This window comes from Alternaria triticimaculans (assembly GCF_023758025.1).
Source record: "Alternaria triticimaculans strain BMP 0046 chromosome Unknown scaffold_6, whole genome shotgun sequence".
Taxonomy (NCBI): Eukaryota; Fungi; Ascomycota; class Dothideomycetes; order Pleosporales; family Pleosporaceae; genus Alternaria; species Alternaria triticimaculans.
The window spans coordinates 1,419,937-1,438,294 of record NW_026055963.1 but is presented as its reverse complement, the minus strand read 5'-3'; the positions used below and the strand labels follow the sequence as shown (position 1 = coordinate 1,438,294).

Below are 18,358 nucleotides of genomic sequence, written 5' to 3'. Positions count from 1 at the left end.
AAGTTGTGGAACTTACTGGCGCACGGACGGTTTGGGTAGCGCGAAAGCAGGACCCCTAGTTCAGGCACCACATTCACGTGTTCCTTCACATCTACCTTCACCTCGATTGTCCTGTGGAAATCATGGCAGACGATGAGGTGATACCACGCAGGAGCCTCGAGTTTGCCGAGAGCTCAGTGCTGGAAGCTGTGGTGCCTGCGAGTTCCGACATCGACATCAAGAGCGAGATCGACTCTTGGGATGGTGCAGCAGACGACAATGGTTCCATATTGCCGTTCCTAGCACAACGAAATGTGCTACTTCTCGGTACGTCTCCAACAATTCCCTACAATCAGCACGTCTCTTACTCATGCACAGGCCTTTAGATGAACTTTTAGCCGTATATGTTGTTTTCCAAACACCGCTGTTAGACGAAGCGACCTTGAAGTCGTACCTTGCAAGACTGGTGATCAACGTAGAGGCCTTCGCATTCAGTACGGTTCCCCCATCTGATCAAGATCCAAAATCTACGCCTCCCAAAGAAGTCATCTTCTCAGGTACCATCAATCACACAGATGAACCTACGGTTGTCAACCATGGTGAAGGGGACAGTGCTCATACCTATGTTATCTGGAAGGTGGATGTTTTCATAGGTGAGACAATCAGCCAATCTCTCATAGATCGTATCTAATCAACAGCAGCTCGCCCACAAGGCAGATTTCATAAGCCTGCCGTGTACTTCCAACCCACGGCCTCCTTCAAGCCAGAAGAAAAGCCTCAAAAAGACGCGTCAGAGGATGACTATCTCCCAAGTGGCGTACCCACACCCTTAAACCTGCTGCAGTCATTCGAGAATGATCCCGCTCTTGTCGGTGTCCATCCACGACTCTCAGCAATGCGTATCAGCAAGGTCACTCCAACTGCCCCTGCTGCAAAGGAAATGGCTCGACCGATTCGAAACGGACAAAGACCACTATTTCGTGTGCTGCCGCCTTTGATATGGAGGATACGTTATTCGAGGATTCAAGCATCAATAAGCGACCTGTCTTTAATGGCCTCTCTAGATCTGGAAGTCGCTCAATTCGCTACCTACGACGTCAGAATCAAAAAGGTCAGCCTGGCTTTGCATGGAGGCAAGGTTCAAGAGTTGAACGAAGAGCTGGATACCACGACGAGCCACAAACCTGGTGATCAGCTAACGTTTCTGTACAAGATCCGGCCTGATATTGGTACCGATGGAACACCAGCACTCGGGAGCAAGGGCCATTACTTAACGTTGAATGTTGAGGCAAATGTCACAATGTCCGATCATTGCCACCCAGACATTGCTATCGAGTGGAAGACACCCGTTGACTTTCCGTCAGAACAGGCGCTCAACTTGGCCAGGGCTAGTCGGCCGAGTAGCTCTACAACACAAAGCGCGAACGCAGCCAATCCCGACGCCCTTGTCACTCAAGATGCCCAAGATCAACCCGAACAGGATGCTTCCCACAACGACGTCAATGTCACCCTGACAGTGTCTGGGCCGCCTAGTGTCAAGGTTGGCGAGATCTTCACGTGGGATGTGTTTATAGTAAACCGATCGGACAAAACGCGAAGACTGGCAGTTCTGGTCATTGCGAAAAGACCGAGAGATTCGGGGAAGCACAAGTCACATCCATCCGTCTCTTCTGTAGGCGGACCTCGAGCGGACAAGAAAGAGTTGTTTGGGACGGCGGTCGTTGACGAAAACGTCGTATACGCTAAGCAAAAGAGTGCGAGGACCGATACAGCGGACTTGATCTGCTTGACAACCGACATACGGCTCGGGTAAGTCGGAGTAAGCAGAAGGGTCACAGAACGAATGGCTAACGTGCTCAGGCAACTCTCACCCGGCTCCTGCTACACGGCCGACCTCAAGTTCCTTGCGCTTTCGGCAGGAGTATTGTTCGTGGAATCGATACGAGTCGTCGATCTGGTCAGCAACGAAGCTGTCGACATTCATGATTTACCAAGTATTGTCGCTGTAGCCTCATGAGCTCGCAACACCTCTTATAGCTTAGACTATCTTTAGTCAATGAAGCGTGCGATGCAGATAGCGTACCCCCCTTTATGTTGTGCCGTTCCTTGTAGTAGACCATGGACGGGGTCGTGCTTGTGACGCCGAGACACACTGTGGAGCTCAGCAGGCGCTCAGCAGAGTGGAGCACAGATGCCGCCACCGGATTTGGACCACGAGAAAGTGCTAGACATCCGGGCTCCCAACTTTACGTCTTGGACATAGCTCGATAGTACGAGCCATAGGCGCGCGGAACTAGGCTGATGCCAGCCGTCGCTTGATGTCTGAAACTCGTCATTGGTCCCGGCGTGAAACTCTCGCCACTGTTGCAGCACCTCCGCACTGAACCCTGGGCTGCGGCTGCGCATCGCATGCCTCTGCTACACTTCCTACCACAAACCGCTCTTAATCACGATAGTATTGTCGCCTGCCCTATTTCCTTATCGCGCTTTTGAGCCGCAACAGATAGGACCACTTATAGCCGCACACGGGCCTGCGGCTACGTTTCATCAACGTCATCGCGATCTTCGAGCAACGCTACACCTAGAGCTTTTCACAGGACCCATACTAAACATGAACAGCACCAGACACAGACTGCTTTACCAGCTAAACAGCCGCTGGATATACGGGAAGATTGTGAGCCACCCGTCCTGATACTGTTTGATGGTCGACTAATTATTTCCAGCCGCTGCTGCATTCGATAGTATTCCTGCTCCAAATGGCGGCCGTCAGCATGCTCACGCGCAAGTACAACCAGTACTATGCGGCGCGTCCAGTTCTCACCACGATGATCACCAACGCCGTACGTGCTCCCTTGCTATAAACGCCATGCGCATCGAGTGGCATGGCGCGCGACCGCCACACCGCATATTGCGACCTCTGCGCCGAACCCGACATATCTCAGACATGACGAAATAGGGAGGCTAACACCATGTGCAGGTGTTGGGTGGTATCGCAGACACAGTAGCCCAGACGCTCACCGCCGTGCGGGAGCGCGCAGTACGCAAGAAGGGCGGCCCAGGCAAGGACGACTTCCTGGCGATTGAAATTCACGAGCTCGACAGACGGAACCCCTTCAACGAGAACGACCTTATCCCCGACTCGAAGATACTCCCCCCGCCTTTCGATTTCGAGCGAACCACGAGATTCATGTCCTACGGTTTCCTCATGTCGCCAATCCAGCACAGGTGGTTCGGCTTCCTGTCCAGGACTTTCCCCGTTTCAAAGACTGCGACATGGTTGCCAGCACTCAAGCGCGTGGCTTTTGATCAGTTCCTGTTCGCCCCAGCTGGTCTGGCTGCCTTTTTCACCTTCATGACTGTTGCAGAGGGTGGCGGCAAGCGTGCGGTGCAGCGCAAGTTCCAGGACGTTTATGTGCCTGCGCTCAAGGCCAACTACATGGTCTGGCCGGCCGTGCAGCTCATCAACTTCCGAGTCATGCCCATCCAATTCCAGATTGTAAGTATTTTGCTCCAGGTTATGATGCTAGCGACTAACGTGTGCCAGCCATTTGTATCTACCGTGGGTATTGCTTGGACAGCTTACCTCTCTTTGACGAACTCGGCCGACGAAGCCTAAGCCTATAAATTATGCGAACGAATTCCCATGTTTAAATATCATACGTACACATAAGTTCGGGTCATGGTGGCATCGGGTGATTCCCCTTGAGCGTCTCGCGCGTTAGCATGTTTGGTTGGGCATTTGCACGGCGTCAGGTTAGTTGACTTTGATACGGTCGATGTGTTATGTACAGTCTTGAATTTGATACAGAATGAAACTATCATCATGCAAAAATATCGTTCGCCCTGCGTATATGCTTGGATTGTGTGTTTTACCAAGTCTCTTCATGTGGAGAGATCATGCAAGACGCGTTGCAACGATACCCCAACACCACTGAGTACTCTCGGCCGCGGGGGATGTCGACCTTGGCCGCCCACTTTGTTAAGCCCCAAGACGCGCGGGCAGCAAAATGTGTTTTACATCAGCTAATTTCTCTAGTCCGGTCACGTCAACTTGCTTTTTTGTGGTTCGATAAGGAGCGCGAAGCTTTGCATGCAGGAGAACCCGTGGATTGCCCCGCTACACCCCACCAAGCCTGCCCATGACGATCTGAAGCTCGACAACAAACATTGAACACCTCCCACGCTTCTTCCTTTCTCCAACTCATTGACGTAAGTGGACCTTTATCTGAGGTATATAGCTGGCAGCTGTATACTTCGATTGATACATCTAGAACTTCATTAAACTCACACGATCACAGTACTACCATACACCCACCATGTCTCTCTCTAACAAGCTGTCAATCGCCGACGTCGACCTCAAGGGCAAGCGCGTCCTCATCCGAGTGAGTATATTCAGAACTTGGGTGTGAAGTACAAATTCAATTCTAATCGCGACACACCAGGTCGACTTCAACGTCCCTCTCGACTCCGACAAGAACATCACCAACAACCAGCGCATAGTCGGCGCTCTTCCCACAATCAAGCACGCTGTCGACAATGGCGCCAAGGCCGTCATCCTCATGTCGCATCTCGGCCGCCCAGACGGAAAGCCAAACGCAAAGTACAGTCTCAAGCCGGTTGTTCCCGAACTCGAGAAGCTCCTCGGCAAGAGCGTAACCTTCACAGACGACTGCGTCGGCAAGTCGGTCGAGGACACAGTTAACGGCGCTAGCGGCGGCCAGGTCATCCTACTGGAGAACTTGCGCTTCCACGCCGAGGAGGAGGGCAGCTACAAGGATGACGAGGGCAAGAAGCAGAAGGTTGACAAGAGCAAGGTCGAGGAATTCAGGAAGGGCCTGACTGCTCTTGGTGACATTTACATCAGTGAGTGTCCTCGGCGATTTGTACAAGTAGCATACTGACGGATTACAGACGATGCCTTTGGCACTGCTCACCGCGCACACAGCTCCATGGTCGGCGTCGACCTCCCACAAAAGGCATCTGGATTCCTTGTCAAGAAGGAGCTCGACTACTTTGCGCAAGCGCTCGAGGAGCCTAAGCGCCCCTTCCTCGCCATCCTCGGTGGTGCCAAGGTCTCCGACAAGATCCAGCTGATCGACAACCTGCTCGGCAAGGTCAACAGCCTCATCATCTGCGGAGGCATGTCATTCACCTTCAAGAAGACACTCGAGGGCGTCAAGATCGGTGACAGCTTGTTCGACGAGGCCGGCAGCAAGACTGTCAAGGACCTTGTTGAGAAGGCGAAGAAGAACAACGTCAAGATTGTCTTGCCCGTTGACTACATCACTGCCGACAAGTTCGACAAGGATGCCAACACTGGCTACGCTGAGGACAAGGACGGTATCCCAGATGGCTGGATGGGTCTCGACTGCGGAGACAAGTCAATCAAGCTGTACAAGGAGGCCATTGGCGAGGCGCAGACCATTCTCTGGAACGGCCCCGCCGGTGTATTCGAGTTTGAGAAGTTCGCCAAGGGCACCAAGGCGACGCTCGATGCTGCCGTTGACGCTGCGCAGAGCGGCAAGATTGTCATCATCGGTGGTGGTGACACAGCCACTGTTGCCGCCAAGTACGGCGTAGAAGACAAGCTGTCCCACGTCTCGACTGGTGGTGGTGCGTCGCTCGAGCTGCTCGAGGGCAAGGACCTGCCCGGTGTATCCGCCCTGTCAAGTAAGTAAACCAGTCACTCATAGAAGTGAACGGCAGCTCAAGATGAGGGAAGGTCTATCTTCGAAGTTATGATTGTAGCTATAGCTCTTTTCGGTTCAATAAAGATACCGCATTCCACCTCGTGGCCTATGGACGTGATGCGTGGAGTCTTTGGGCTCACTTTCTCGACCATGTGGGTGTCTCGAGCTAGCCATATCCTCATTCGTTTGAAGGGTCGTCATGTCTTCCGTTCGAATCGCGTCTGTTCGTGTCGACTATAGGTATCGCTCATTTGCCCAGCTTCTTAAGCTCCTCCCTGGTTGTTGTTAGCACCTATACATTTCCAGTAGATAAGTGTCCTACCTCAGCTGAACCGCAAAGTCGTCATTCGTGTCATCGTCGTCCCAGCTCTCTTCCCAGAGATGTGTGTTGCCGTTGGGGATCTGTGTCTCTTCCTCAGTCCAGTCTGCAGACACGTTAGCTTGATGCATCCTCCTTTAGCCATTGCAACATACCTTCTACGGGAAAGTCCTCAAACTCGTCATCCTCCTCTAGCTGTGTTGCGGGCTTCTTCTCGGGCGCCAGTGGTTGCTCGCCGTTCTTGGAGTCGCTGACGACGGCCTTCTTCATGTCGTTGCTGCCTTGTGCTGAGCCGGACATTATGGCGGGTTCGGAGATGCGATCGGCGATGTGTTATGGTATGGCTGGGTGAGTCGAGTTGTGATTACGCGGTGTTGTGGCTTTGGTGAGCTTTGGTGATGCGGCTCTAACAGCGGAGGAGCGGCGGCGGCGATTGTCCGCAAGGCTTAGCGCGACGTCACGTGGTGCACCTGGCAACTGGGTTCGCGGGGTACGAGTCCGTCGAGGTTGCTGCTTGGCTCCGAGAAAGTTCCATGTGATGCATGGCGGTGTTCTATTATCGCCCTCGTACCTCATCTACTCTTTTCAAGCCAAACCTGGAGTGCATTGGAGGGTAAAGTACGGATAATGAACATGACGTACACGTACTTTAGCTCCGAGTAGCCGGACGAAGCTGTAAGCACCGCCCGTCTGGTGGGCTTTAGTAGGTGTCTAGACACGCGCTCAGTGTCTTAGCTGGCGTATCCGCTTTACGCTGAGATTTGAATATACTTACTACCTCTCTTCATTCGATCTTTCTCGTGTCTCTCTTTCTCGGCCTCTTCTGGTTAACCTTTTTTCGACCAGTCTCTCCGCGGCGCGGGATTATTTATCCAGCATGTTCAAAGTCGGCGGTTGGCTCAAGGGCCATACGCCTGGGCATTCGAAGAGCTTAGATTCCTTGAGCGAAATGGCTCAGAGTAAGTTGAAAAGCATGCATAGGCTAGGCAGATACTAATACAACACAGTTGAGGATGCTATGAGTGGTACGAACTCCACCCAATACAGTGGCGCAGACAAGGCTAATCACACGCGAGCACAGCCGTCACCTATATCATGGCCGATGATATCGAAAGCGCCGAAGCACACCTTAGCAAAGGATCCAGTCCATTCCACCAGGTACACACCTACCTTCCAGCCCTCGGGCCCATACTTCGGTTCTAGTCTTATATCGTGTAGCTCGGAGCGGGTGTGTGTGTCTTCATACGGGCGACGTTGGGTTTCGAGCCGGAAATCGTACGCGAAGGTCTGATCGCATATTCAACATGATGTCAAGGAGATGCGGTGACTGACATGGTCGACAGCTGCCAATGCCCTATCAGTGGCCGAAAACTCCGCTTACGAACACCAACGCCGTATTAGCAAGGATCCGAATGCGTATAAATCACCTATATACCCGCCAGGCACCGAGTATGCGGTATGTCAGGCAGAGGCACAGCTGATGAGTGCTGTTGTCGGCGTGCTCAACGAGAGCTTGACGGAGGCTATCAAGAGTTTCTACAAATTGAGGAAAGCATACCTGGCGCTGGAGGGTGTGATGGAGAACGAGAAAAAGTTTCTGGCAGAGAGAAGTACGAGCAGCGTCAACTCGGTGGGATCGCGCCCCTCTTCAAAGGGCTCGGTTCGATCAAATGTGGCAAGCAGTGCTCTGAAGAGCTCTCAGGGTCCTACCTCTACTGGGCCGTCCGCTGCAGCGTCGACTTCTAGTCTGAAGCAGACTACTACAGTGACTGGACCGGCTGCGAAGAAGGCCACAGATGACGACGATGACGATGTCGACTTCGTGGATGCTCCAGAAGATAAAACTGGCGGTGAAACGCCTATGGAATACATGGGGCATCTGAATGTCGCCGCTGACAAGGGTGCTACTGTCGAGTTAGACAATGCTCAAAAGAAGGTGGATGTCGCAGCAAGCTCGGCACCGGGGCTTCCCGCCACGAACGACAACCCATCCAATTCGCTACCAGACGCTATCGAATACTTCGAGAAGCTGACCTTGAACGATGAGGGTGATGCTGATGCAGACATCGCGTCATTCAGCAACCACCCAGTCGATGTCTTCATCCTCTCCGGATCCAACTTTTGCTTCGGCATGCTGTTGCTTATCCTTTCGTTCATCCCGCCGTCTTTTGCTGGATTACTGAAGATCGTTGGCTTCAAAGGTGATAGGGAGCGAGGAATGCGAATGCTGTGGCAAGCGACTAAATTTCACAACATTCACGGTGCCATGGCTGGAGTTGTGCTCATGGGATATATCAATGGCTTCACCAACTTCTGCGACATACTTCCTACAAAGGGCGAGGGAGCATACCCGAAGGAACGGTGTCTGGCTTTGCTCCGATACATGCGCGCAAGGTACCCCAAGAGTCATCTCTGGCTGCTTGAGGAGTCCAGGATGCTCGCCTCCGAGAAGAAGTTGGAAGAGGCTGTTCAGTTCATGCACGAAGTGGGCGAGTCGAAGCTAAAACAGCTTGAGGCGCTCACGTGGTTTGAACGCAGTTTGAACAACATGTACATGCACGATTACGAAGCTACCGCTTTCGCTTTCGAGAAGTGCATTGGCCTCAACAACTGGTCCCACGCGCTGTACTACCACATCATCGCCGCCTCATACGTCGAACTCTACCGAAAACACAAGACGACCGACCCAACAAAGGCAAAAGAATATGGAACTAAGGCAGAGGAGTACATGAAGAAAGTCATGCCCAACGTCGGAAAGAAGAAGTTCATGGCCCGCCAACTCCCCTTCGACATCTTCGTCGCTCGCAAGATCCAGAAATGGGAAGCACGCGCCAAAGAGTGGAACTGCGACATCGTCGACGCGGTCGGTGTCTCCCCACTTGAGGAAATGATCTACTTCTGGAACGGATACAAGCGCATGCGAGACGATCACCTCCAAGTCTCCCTCGCCAACCTGGCCTGGAGTGAATCGTCAGCCAACCCACACTGGGAGAAGGAGGGTGTAGACGAGAAGTCCATTCTCCACGTCTTGCGCGCTGCTACCCTCCGCAACATGGACCAAACAGCTGAAGCCAAGGTCATCCTAGAGAAAGAAGTCTTGCCTGTTGACAAACTACTCATCACAGGTAACTTCAAGGACAACTGGACTGCGCCGTGTGCGCGCTACGAGATGGCCGCGAATATCTGGCGTGAGGCTGATGCGGATGGGCATCCGGAGAAGAATCCGCAGATGCTGATGCAGTGTAAAGATTGGTTGGATGAGGTTACGAAGATGGGTGGGTTTGATTTGGATGCTAGGTATGTGGTGACTTGATCGATGTGTGTGGCATGTGGCTAACGTATGGATAGAATTGGTATGAAGATTACGACGGGTAAGGAGACGCTGCGGAAGTTTGGGGTGCAATGCTAGAGGGTGACGATGCACGGGAACCTTTTGGGGTTTGTGGGGATGGGGAGTACATATAGATGGTAGGGATGTAGAAAGATAGAACGGGATGGAAGGGCATGAATACACATTACATCATCCTCTTGTCTCCGATATGAGAGTAGTATTGATGAATACGCATGGCTAAGTATCACACTAAGCTTATTGTCGGTGTCTATAAGCTACTCTACGAGAGGTTACTTAGTTCCTCATCTCGTCTCTATGGTAGAACAACTAAGAGATGAGACTTGCCAGCAGCAGCAGCGGCATCTGGGTGATAGGAAAGATGCCCCAGAGAGAGGCGAATCGGCAACTGGAAAGCACGATACCTTCCTTGCGTCCAGGGTACATGTCGCCTGGAAAGCTCATGTGCTCGACGTCTCCGCTTCCTCCAGTATTGTGGCATGAGAGTCCCCAGCAGCTCTCAGACCCATATCACATCATCCTTCCACCACGGCTATCAAGCCGATGTATGAAACTCTGCCTCCCAACCTCCTCCTCTTGTTCTCGTTGGCAACGTTCGCTGGGTGTATGGATATAGAAGCGTATCTCGGATGTTCAATCATGATCTCACACTAGACGCGTTAGCAGATTGTCCTTTCATCCGCAGACGTACATACCATCAAGATAATCCGCTGCAATCAACAACTCCAGACAAAGCTCGGGCGGGATATCCATATCAGACACGTCTTTGCTTTCCGCGTGCTTTTGGTTGTAGTAGAGGTACTCGCAGACCTTCTCTAGCACCACACCACTAGATACCACTATTAGCCTCTTCTCTTAGGATATTCAATCTGGTGGAGATGTAGCGGGACGGAGCGAGAATGGGAGGGAGGCATGGTTGGAGTAGACATACTTGATTGTAGGCAAGTCGACGCGGTTCTGTGCGTTTTCCCGAAAGCCAGCTGTTGATGCGTTAGCCGGGTTGTACGAGATTTATCCGAGAAGAGCGACTCACAAAGTGGATCCAGTGCTTTCTTGATCGTTCCTGCTATACAGGCTGCTGAGCGGAGGATCTTGAACTCGAAGCCGTCGTTTGAGACGAGCGTGACGTATTCGGTGGGTTTGTCGTCGGCCATTGTCGTGTGCGGTATGGAGAAGAAATCTAGTGGCTTCTGAGCGTGCAGTATGAGAGCGGAGTGCAGCGTGCGGAACGTCGAGTGGGATGTTGTGTGAGAGATGGTGGATATCGCGGGGAAGTTGCGGAGGAGAGCGCGCGCTGTCACGTTTTCTCGCGTGGGCGAACGTCGAGACGGGGAGTGGATGGCTTACATCACCCATCTACATTAGACTATACCTTTTTAATTTCTTGTAAAGCAAATCCACTACGAGGAACTAGTTTGAAAGAAGGCCTAAACCCAAACGCAATTCTCTCCACGGACGAATTGACCGCATTCCACAAACGCAAAGTACACTTATCCCATCACCATGGCGCACCGCCCACGGCACGTCCTCATCACAGGCGGCAGCCGAGGCATCGGCCTCGCAATCGCACAACTATTCTCCAAAAACGCATACCGCTGCACCCTAATCTCGCGCTCAGAACCTGACCTAAAAGCCGCCATAGCAAGCCTAACACCCCTCCCATCCACCTCATCACCAGAAACACCTCCAAATCCCGAGACACCTGAGATATCAGAACCACCATCATACCAACACGGCTACATCGCAGGCGACATATCCCTAGGTTCCAACTTCTGGCACCTACACCCCTCGCGCCCTTTCATCGCTCATCTGCCCAAGCCAGAGCGCACGGCGTTCTCGACACATCCTTCGCGCATCGATGTAGTGGTGAATTGTGCGGGTGTCACGCAGGCGAAGCTCTTCTCGGGGTTGAATGAAGAGGACCTGGAAAGTATTATTCGGACGAATCTTACTTCTATGATGCTGGGGACCAAGTTTTTGTTGCGGTATGTACACCCAAACGTGTTTTACTCTTGTTATTTGAGGCTCTGTTTTATGTGCGGTCTGTTGACTTGTTTACGTGTGGAACAGGAATGGGTATCTGAGAGGTAGGACTCAAGCTGAAGATGAAGATCCTGTCATCATCAACGTCAGTTCGCTGCTGGGCTTGCAAGGCGGCTACGGAGCCGTTGCGTATGCGGCGTCGAAAGCGGGTGTTTTGGGGTTTACTCGTGCTTTGGCTACAGAGTATGCGAGTCACAAAGTGCGGGTCAATGCTATCGTACCTGGATACGTGGAAACGGACATGACAAAAGGTACGCATGCCACGGTGTTGTTTGTTAAGGCGTGCTCTAACCACGGCCAGACCTGAATGCCACTGAGCTTCAGCAACGCATCCCGTTGAATCGTTTCGGCAGACCCTCCGAGATCGCTCACGCAGCATTGTTCCTCGCAGAAAACCGATATGCACATAACTGTGTATTGAACTTGGATGGCGGCTTATCTGCCGTCTGATTCCATTAACTTTACTACGCTGGTTGGTATTTTTCCCATTCAACTGCCATTCCGGCCTTGCAAGACGGCCCAGTGGCGTTCTCCAGATGTGCTTCCTTCCACCAGATGATCCAGGCTCAGGTATGTAACCAGTGAGTCCTCCCAAAAGACGCCCATGCCAAACGTTTCCATGCGACTGATCGGTGTATAGTACAAGAAAAAGGAAATCTATATGCCGTTTGCGCTTCGGTAGCGCGCGGTTTGTTGGACTGGTGATCGAGGTGCGGAGATGTGGTGGGATGAGTGGAATGTCAAAGACGATTGAGCGCTGACGATCCAATGGCGGGACGAGAAGAGTGAAGTATATCGAATACTCCAATAATCGTCTGTAGACAGCCAAAACGATCATGAGGTCCAAGGTGAGGACGATGCGCCAAGATGTTGGCAGCAACCCAACTTTTGTTGAAGGTTTATTCAGTCGTCATCAATGACAATCGCTCCGTCCTTGTCGTCCTCAATGGTTATGTGGCCGTCGTCTTTCTTCTGCGACTCCTCCATGACCTTGCCCTTCTTTCGGACGAGGTCGTCCTCCAGGCCTGCTTGGCTGGCTGTGCGCTTCGCAGTGCCGTTCGTGCTTCCGTTTGTGACACCATTGGTAACGGTTCCGTTGACAGTCGCATGACCATTGGTCTCTGGCGCAGGTGCCTTGGGTTTGGTCGGAATCTTGATCTCATCGGGTAACCTGAGCGGATTCGCGTTCTCGGTGAACTCTGTGTGTATGATGCAGAGCACTAAATCAACCTTTGCGTCTTCTTCCGAGTCGTCAGAAACCGTGAGGAAGGTGTCGTTCTTCAAGTTGAGTTCCTCAAATGTCTTGTCGAGATGAATGTCTTCGTCCATGTCATAGAGTATATCCGAATCGCGCTTGACGCTGAACTCTTCTCCGTAGCCCAGCTTCTCCTTCAGGACCATCTTGATCAGATCGCTTAGCTTCGCGCGCGGTGTATCGACGTGCAGGGTGGCATAGCATACACCACAGGTCGCACAGTGGGGATTCGGTGGTCGGAGTGATTCGCTTGAAATGACGCGCTCGGTGCTGCGGGTGAGGAAGACCATCTTGGCTTTGTCGAGCTGATCGCGCATAACCTTGAAGGCTTGTAAGACGCAGAGACTGGCCGTCATGGCGTTTGTTGTCGCAATGGCGGGAATGATGTTGCCAGCCATTTCTGTGATCTGTTAGCAGCTAATCCAGCCATGTGTGGGCGCTTTCTTACGCTTGATGTCAAACTTTGACCGCATCTCGATGCCGAAGATGTGTGAGCGCAGATTGGCACTCGCAACGACAAAGTCGAGCGTATCTACATCGTCCTTGTCGAAGCTGAGGATAGGTGCCGCATTGCCAACGTCGGCATTTGCGCGCGTCTCTTCCAGCCGGGTGCTGAGTCGCTTGATACTGTCGACGAAGACGGCGAAGTTCTCGGCGACGTTCCATGTGATTTGGTCCTGCTGCGCGATTCCCGTGCCTACACCTAGCGACTCGTGCATAAGCGCGTCGTAGTCCAACGCCTCTGGCGCCCGTTTGGTCTTCCACATGTCTTCCATGCTCCGTAACCGCTCAATGTCCTCTTTGAACACTTTGTCAAATACCAGTCGTGGGAAGTCTTGGGAACCCATGGAATCGCGAATCCGCTTCAGCGCTTGTGCCTCCTTCTGCAGGTTCGCGACTTCGCTTGCGTTGTCGGCATCTTCGCTGTGGTCTAGTTCGGGCGCTTCGTCTTCCGAGGTGCCAAAGATTTCGGCGAACAGATACGACTTGCCCCATACTATACAGTGGATGGGTTGCGAGGGTGTGCTTCGGATGGTGCATACGGGGAAGGACTTGGGCGCGGCTTTCGGTGTGCAGTCGTAGCATTCGGTTTCGCCCTATGATATAATTAGCACAACCGCTCAGTAAGATAATTGCATTGAGGTCGCGCACCCGCTTGATAACCTGGACCTGTCCATTGAAGCCGGTCGTGCCACTCTCGATCAACGGCACATTGGCGGCAAGGCACATCCTGTTGACATGTCGCCGCGCATCGAGATTGTCCAGCGCATTGAAGACGAGGCCGAAGCTCTGGAACCACGCGACGTTGAATTGGCCATCCTTGATGTTGTCGTGGTACGCAACAATGCTGACGTCGGGGTTGAACCTGCCGGCCGACTCTTTCGCAACCTATGAGCTGTCAGCGCAAGGCCTCTAACTTGCTTGTAAGTAATGTTGTGCCGTACCAGTGCCTTGGACTTCTTGATGTGCTCATTGCGGAACAGGAACTGGCGGTTGAGGTTGCTGAGATCGATGGTATCGAGATCGACGATGTGTATCTCGCCGAAGCCGGTGAGGACGAGGTTCTTGAGGAGTTCGCAGCCAATGCCGCCAGCTCCTACCATCAAGACGCGTGACTAGAGCGCATTAGCGACTGCCTGATACCATGTTTGCGCGTGGTTGCAGCTACCTCTTTGATGCGCTGATGGAGCGTGCCACCGAGGCTCTGCCGAGCAAACTTGTCGCGTGCCATTGCGGGTTCGGGGGTGGGAGTAGGCGCGAGCGAGGTTGTAGTGCGGGCGAGGCTACGACATGCGAAAGTTGGCGAGGTGCCCGTCTCAGGTGAAGGCGACAGGTGAGAGACGTCAGTGCAGCTGGTAGCGCCGCTCCACTGGGCCTGCGCCGCTCGCGTTCAGCCTCCGAAGCTTGGCACCTAAACGAGCGCCCTATGAGTGGATCGTGGGCCTCTGGACTGCCGGGACACACTCTGGCTGCTGCTCGCTACGACAAAAAACTTGCTTGGGAGCCTGGTGGAGCTTACTAACGACATATACGAGCCGCCGCGGAAGTCCCATTCATCACGACTACCGGAACCGGAGCTAGCGCACACATCCGTCCACCATCATGTCGGACGACGAAGTCGACCATGAGCTGCTAGACCTCATGCGGAAGCATTGGGGTGGTGGTGCCAAAGAGGAAGGTCCGCCTGAAACAAAAGTTCTGGAAAACGCCCAGTTCATCTGCGATAACAGCATGGACGTTGCCCTTGACATGCGCTCTACCAAGGTCGCTGCCCAACTTGTGCTTGACGAGATGGAGAAGCGGGAGTACTCCACCAAAACATGGTCAGAGCATGAGCTGCACCCCAAAGCAAAAGACGAGAGCACTGTCAACTTCATCTTCACAATGGATCTGCTCAACTTCAGCTTCTGGAGCGAGAAGAGCGACGAGGAACGCTTCGCAGTAGTCTACAAGGGAAGGAGATGGACCGGCTACTGGAGTCTGGTTGCAATTTTACAAAGAGCGTTGGAGCAAGACATACCCATCACTAGTCCGGAATTCTGGGTCGACGAAGAACTGTGTTCGGATGAAGTACTGCGTACCGTATTCTCTTCTGGTACCGACGAGGAGATCCCCATGTTCGAGCAAAGGATGCGATGTTTAAGAGAAGCAGGCCAAATCCTAGAGGAGGTGTGTTTGTGATGAACCACCAACACAGAAGAGCAAGTTGACTTATCACTGACGTTGCAGGAATTTGACGGTAGTGTCGTCACACTTATTGAAGACGCGAACAACTCCGCTGCCGGCCTTGTGAATCTACTCGCCGAAAAGTTCAACTGCTTCAGAGATGAAGGCAGATTCGAGAACAAGAAGGTGCGCTTCTTGAAGCGAGCCCAAATATTTGTTGCAGACCTGTGGGCTGCGTTCGATGGCGAGGGATATGGCGAGTTCAACGACATTGACAAGATTACAATGTTTGCAGGTAAGACATCCCGGCTCTGGCTGAACCTATAGTCCGACTGACTGACGCATCTATAGATTACCGCATCCCTCAAATGCTACACTCACTAGGCATAATCTGGTACTGCCCGCCTCTCGAGAACAAGGTACGCCGCCTTGAGACCATCGAGTCTGGCCACTCCTGGGAGATGCAGATCCGAGGTTGTAGTATCTGGGCTGTAGAGCTTCTCCGCAAGGAGATTCTGAAGCTGAAACCAGACGCCAAGGTCAACGCTATTCTCATCGACTTCTTCCTGTATGATCTTGCGAAGGAGAGGGAGAAGGAGGAGGCGGACGTCATACCACACCATCGCACGAGAAGCATATGGTATTGAGAGCCAAGAACAGCGGGGCACCTGAAACCGAAACATAACTTTGGGCGCCCTATCGCTTTCTGATCGGTGAGAATTAGTAGTTGGTCACTTCGTGGACAGGTCAAAGGCGGTGGGGTCGCTTCGAGCATTCGCCACTTCCAAGTTTGCGCAACTTCCAGAGACAACGCACATCTCAGTCGTCGCATAACGGCACAACACCAACCGCTGGATTCGCTCTCATGTCTTGTCCGCGCGACAGGCTGAGGCTGGGGCATGCAACGTCTTCTTGGCGCCGTTACGCCTTCCCAGTTATCGTTAGACGCCTATGGTAAGGCTGGCCATTCAACCCCCGCAACGGCCTTACCTAACCCTGGTCTCCAGTATTCGTAGACAAATTACGATCATACTGGTGATCATTATAGCACGGATGAAGCCGCCGGTCACACATTTTCAGTAAAGCAGGGGTTTGACAACCGGGCCTATTTGCCAATTTCGGTGATTCGGGCGGTGTTTGCACGATAGCAGCGCAACGATGAGCACTTGTGATCCACACTCTATGTCAGCAGTTCTCTTGAAATATCTAGGCACTTGGCCATCTGTCTAGGAAATTTCCTTCTCGACCGACTCTCGCTTCATTCATTATTTTCATTTCGTAAGGTTCCGTTAGCGGCCTAGCTATGGAGCAGGTGAGAGTGGTGGCTTAAATCATTCACATTTATGTACAAGTGCTCACCTGGCAAACACTCGCTTTGTTAACATTCGAACCGGAGTCCAGTTCTGCCAGCAGCAGCTCCTCTGACCAGAGCGCCTCCCACTGAACGATGGGAAACCAACAAAGTTCCGCCGTCCAGCAGTGTCTGGAGCAAGCTATCGGAAAGGATCATGTCGCCTTCAAGAACACACCACTCTACCAGATCTCACACGTCAAGCCCTACAACCTCGGTGTTCCGGTGACACCAGCGGCGGTTACCTACCCCAAGACGGCCGATGAGGTCTCCGCGATCGTTAAATGCGCAGTCGATAATAGCCTCAAAGTTCAGCCAAGATGCGGTGGACATTCATACGCCAACTACGGTATCGGAGGTCAAGACAACACCATTGTAGTCGACATGAAGAACTTCCAGCAATTCTCCATGGACAAATCCACCTGGCAGGCCACAATCGGTGGCGGTACGCTCCTCCGCGACGTCACTGAGCGACTCCACGACAACGGTAAACGCGCCATAGCCCATGGAACCTGCCCACAAGTCGGAATCGGAGGTCATGCAACGATAGGTGGCCTGGGACCGACTTCACGCATGTGGGGCTCCACTCTCGATCACGTAGAAGAGGTGGAAGTAGTCTTGGCGAATTCGACAGTAGTGCGTGCTTCCGAGAAGCAAAACCAAGATATCTTTTTCGCGACAAAAGGCGCTGCAGCCGGTTTCGGCATAGTCACAGAGTTCAAGATGCGCACGCAGGCCGAGCCCGGCGAAGCAGTCCTCTACTCTTACAACTTCCACGGCGGCTCGTCTGCATCAAAGGCTGAAGCGTTCAAGCAGTGGCAGAAGCTCATATCGGACCCGGCCCTTTCCAGGAAGTTCGCGAGCCAGTACATCCTCACCGAACAGCTCGGCGCCATCATCACAGGCACCTTCTTCGGCAGCCAAGCCGAGTTCGACAGTCTGAACATCACATCTCGTCTCCCAACCGGTTCGGCTCTGGAATCGATAGAACTAAAAGACTGGCTCGGTGTAGTAGGCCACTGGAGCGAAGACATCGCTTTAGAGATTGTTGGCGGAATACCATCCAACTTCTACGCGAAATCCCTTTCGTACACGGAAAAAGATATCATACCCGACGAGACCATCGACAAGTTGTTCAAGTACATCGACGAAGCAGACAAAGGCGGTGCACTGTGGTTCATCATCTGGGACCTTGAGGGCGGCGCTATCAACGACGTTGCGCCTGATGCTACAGCCTACGGTCATCGTGACGCGTTGTTCTACCACCAGGCTTATGCTGTTAATCTCTTTGGCAAGGTCAGTCCCCATCTCATCTCAAACAGTCTAGCAAGCGTACTTACATCACCACAGGTCAGCGACAAGACTCGCAATTTTCTCAACGGCTTGAACAACGTCGTTCTCGATGCGCTGCCCAACCACAACCAGGGAGCGTATGCAGGATATGTGGGTAAGTTCTGGCTATACGAAGTGCATGTGAGACATATACTGACTTCGTACGCCCACCTCTTAGATCCTGCACTGGGTGAGAACAGCGCGAGTCTGTATTGGGGTGGTAATGTTGAGAGGTTGGAGCGGATTAAGGCGGATGTTGATCCGTTGGATGTGTTTCACAATCCGCAGAGTGTACGGCCCGCGAAGATATAGGTGGAGGAGAGGGTGCTAGTTTAGATAGAGGGGTGTGGCTTGGTGATATGAATTTGCCTGG

General features: G+C 52.7%; 10 protein-coding genes across 10 annotated transcripts; 7 read left to right on the top strand and 3 right to left on the bottom strand.

Moving 5' to 3' along the window:
- Window positions 1-122: 122 nt before the first annotated feature.
- Window positions 123-1,996, top strand: J4E78_005344 (uncharacterized protein; the record flags this gene model as incomplete). Its single annotated transcript, XM_049365965.1, has 4 exons — window positions 123-306; window positions 366-632; window positions 681-1,788; window positions 1,840-1,996. The coding sequence occupies 4 exons, from the start codon at window positions 123-125 to the stop codon at window positions 1,994-1,996; spliced, it is 1,716 nt and encodes a 571-aa protein (XP_049222680.1).
- Window positions 1,997-2,590: 594 nt separating this feature from the next.
- On the top strand, window positions 2,591-3,595 carry J4E78_005343 (uncharacterized protein; the record flags this gene model as incomplete). The annotated part of the gene is made up of 4 exons (XM_049365964.1): window positions 2,591-2,653; window positions 2,703-2,819; window positions 2,957-3,475; window positions 3,524-3,595. 4 exons carry the CDS (start codon window positions 2,591-2,593, stop codon window positions 3,593-3,595), a joined length of 771 nt encoding a protein of 256 aa, XP_049222679.1.
- Window positions 3,596-4,295: 700 nt separating this feature from the next.
- Window positions 4,296-5,657, top strand: PGK1 (phosphoglycerate kinase; the record flags this gene model as incomplete). The annotated part of the gene is made up of 3 exons (XM_049365963.1): window positions 4,296-4,361; window positions 4,422-4,842; window positions 4,891-5,657. The coding sequence occupies 3 exons, from the start codon at window positions 4,296-4,298 to the stop codon at window positions 5,655-5,657; spliced, it is 1,254 nt and encodes a 417-aa protein (XP_049222678.1).
- Window positions 5,658-5,916: 259 nt separating this feature from the next.
- On the bottom strand, window positions 5,917-6,288 carry J4E78_005341 (uncharacterized protein; the record flags this gene model as incomplete). Its single annotated transcript, XM_049365962.1, has 3 exons — window positions 5,917-5,944; window positions 5,992-6,094; window positions 6,144-6,288. The coding sequence occupies 3 exons, from the start codon at window positions 6,286-6,288 to the stop codon at window positions 5,917-5,919; spliced, it is 276 nt and encodes a 91-aa protein (XP_049222677.1).
- Window positions 6,289-6,865: 577 nt separating this feature from the next.
- On the top strand, window positions 6,866-9,397 carry J4E78_005340 (uncharacterized protein; the record flags this gene model as incomplete). Its single annotated transcript, XM_049365961.1, has 6 exons — window positions 6,866-6,947; window positions 6,996-7,013; window positions 7,070-7,146; window positions 7,207-7,273; window positions 7,332-9,285; window positions 9,337-9,397. The coding sequence occupies 6 exons, from the start codon at window positions 6,866-6,868 to the stop codon at window positions 9,395-9,397; spliced, it is 2,259 nt and encodes a 752-aa protein (XP_049222676.1).
- Window positions 9,398-9,982: 585 nt separating this feature from the next.
- On the bottom strand, window positions 9,983-10,491 carry J4E78_005339 (uncharacterized protein; the record flags this gene model as incomplete). Its single annotated transcript, XM_049365960.1, has 4 exons — window positions 9,983-9,987; window positions 10,033-10,166; window positions 10,269-10,317; window positions 10,371-10,491. 4 exons carry the CDS (start codon window positions 10,489-10,491, stop codon window positions 9,983-9,985), a joined length of 309 nt encoding a protein of 102 aa, XP_049222675.1.
- A 349-nt stretch (window positions 10,492-10,840) lies between these two features.
- Window positions 10,841-11,830, top strand: J4E78_005338 (uncharacterized protein; the record flags this gene model as incomplete). The annotated part of the gene is made up of 3 exons (XM_049365959.1): window positions 10,841-11,322; window positions 11,408-11,631; window positions 11,682-11,830. The coding sequence occupies 3 exons, from the start codon at window positions 10,841-10,843 to the stop codon at window positions 11,828-11,830; spliced, it is 855 nt and encodes a 284-aa protein (XP_049222674.1).
- Window positions 11,831-12,283: 453 nt separating this feature from the next.
- On the bottom strand, window positions 12,284-14,367 carry J4E78_005337 (uncharacterized protein; the record flags this gene model as incomplete). Its single annotated transcript, XM_049365958.1, has 5 exons — window positions 12,284-13,035; window positions 13,084-13,732; window positions 13,788-14,024; window positions 14,081-14,251; window positions 14,305-14,367. 5 exons carry the CDS (start codon window positions 14,365-14,367, stop codon window positions 12,284-12,286), a joined length of 1,872 nt encoding a protein of 623 aa, XP_049222673.1.
- A 371-nt stretch (window positions 14,368-14,738) lies between these two features.
- J4E78_005336 (uncharacterized protein) lies at window positions 14,739-15,949 on the top strand (the record flags this gene model as incomplete). The annotated part of the gene is made up of 3 exons (XM_049365957.1): window positions 14,739-15,305; window positions 15,366-15,597; window positions 15,654-15,949. The coding sequence occupies 3 exons, from the start codon at window positions 14,739-14,741 to the stop codon at window positions 15,947-15,949; spliced, it is 1,095 nt and encodes a 364-aa protein (XP_049222672.1).
- Window positions 15,950-16,749: 800 nt separating this feature from the next.
- On the top strand, window positions 16,750-18,297 carry J4E78_005335 (uncharacterized protein; the record flags this gene model as incomplete). Its single annotated transcript, XM_049365956.1, has 3 exons — window positions 16,750-17,949; window positions 18,004-18,100; window positions 18,164-18,297. 3 exons carry the CDS (start codon window positions 16,750-16,752, stop codon window positions 18,295-18,297), a joined length of 1,431 nt encoding a protein of 476 aa, XP_049222671.1.
- Window positions 18,298-18,358: the final 61 nt, after the last annotated feature.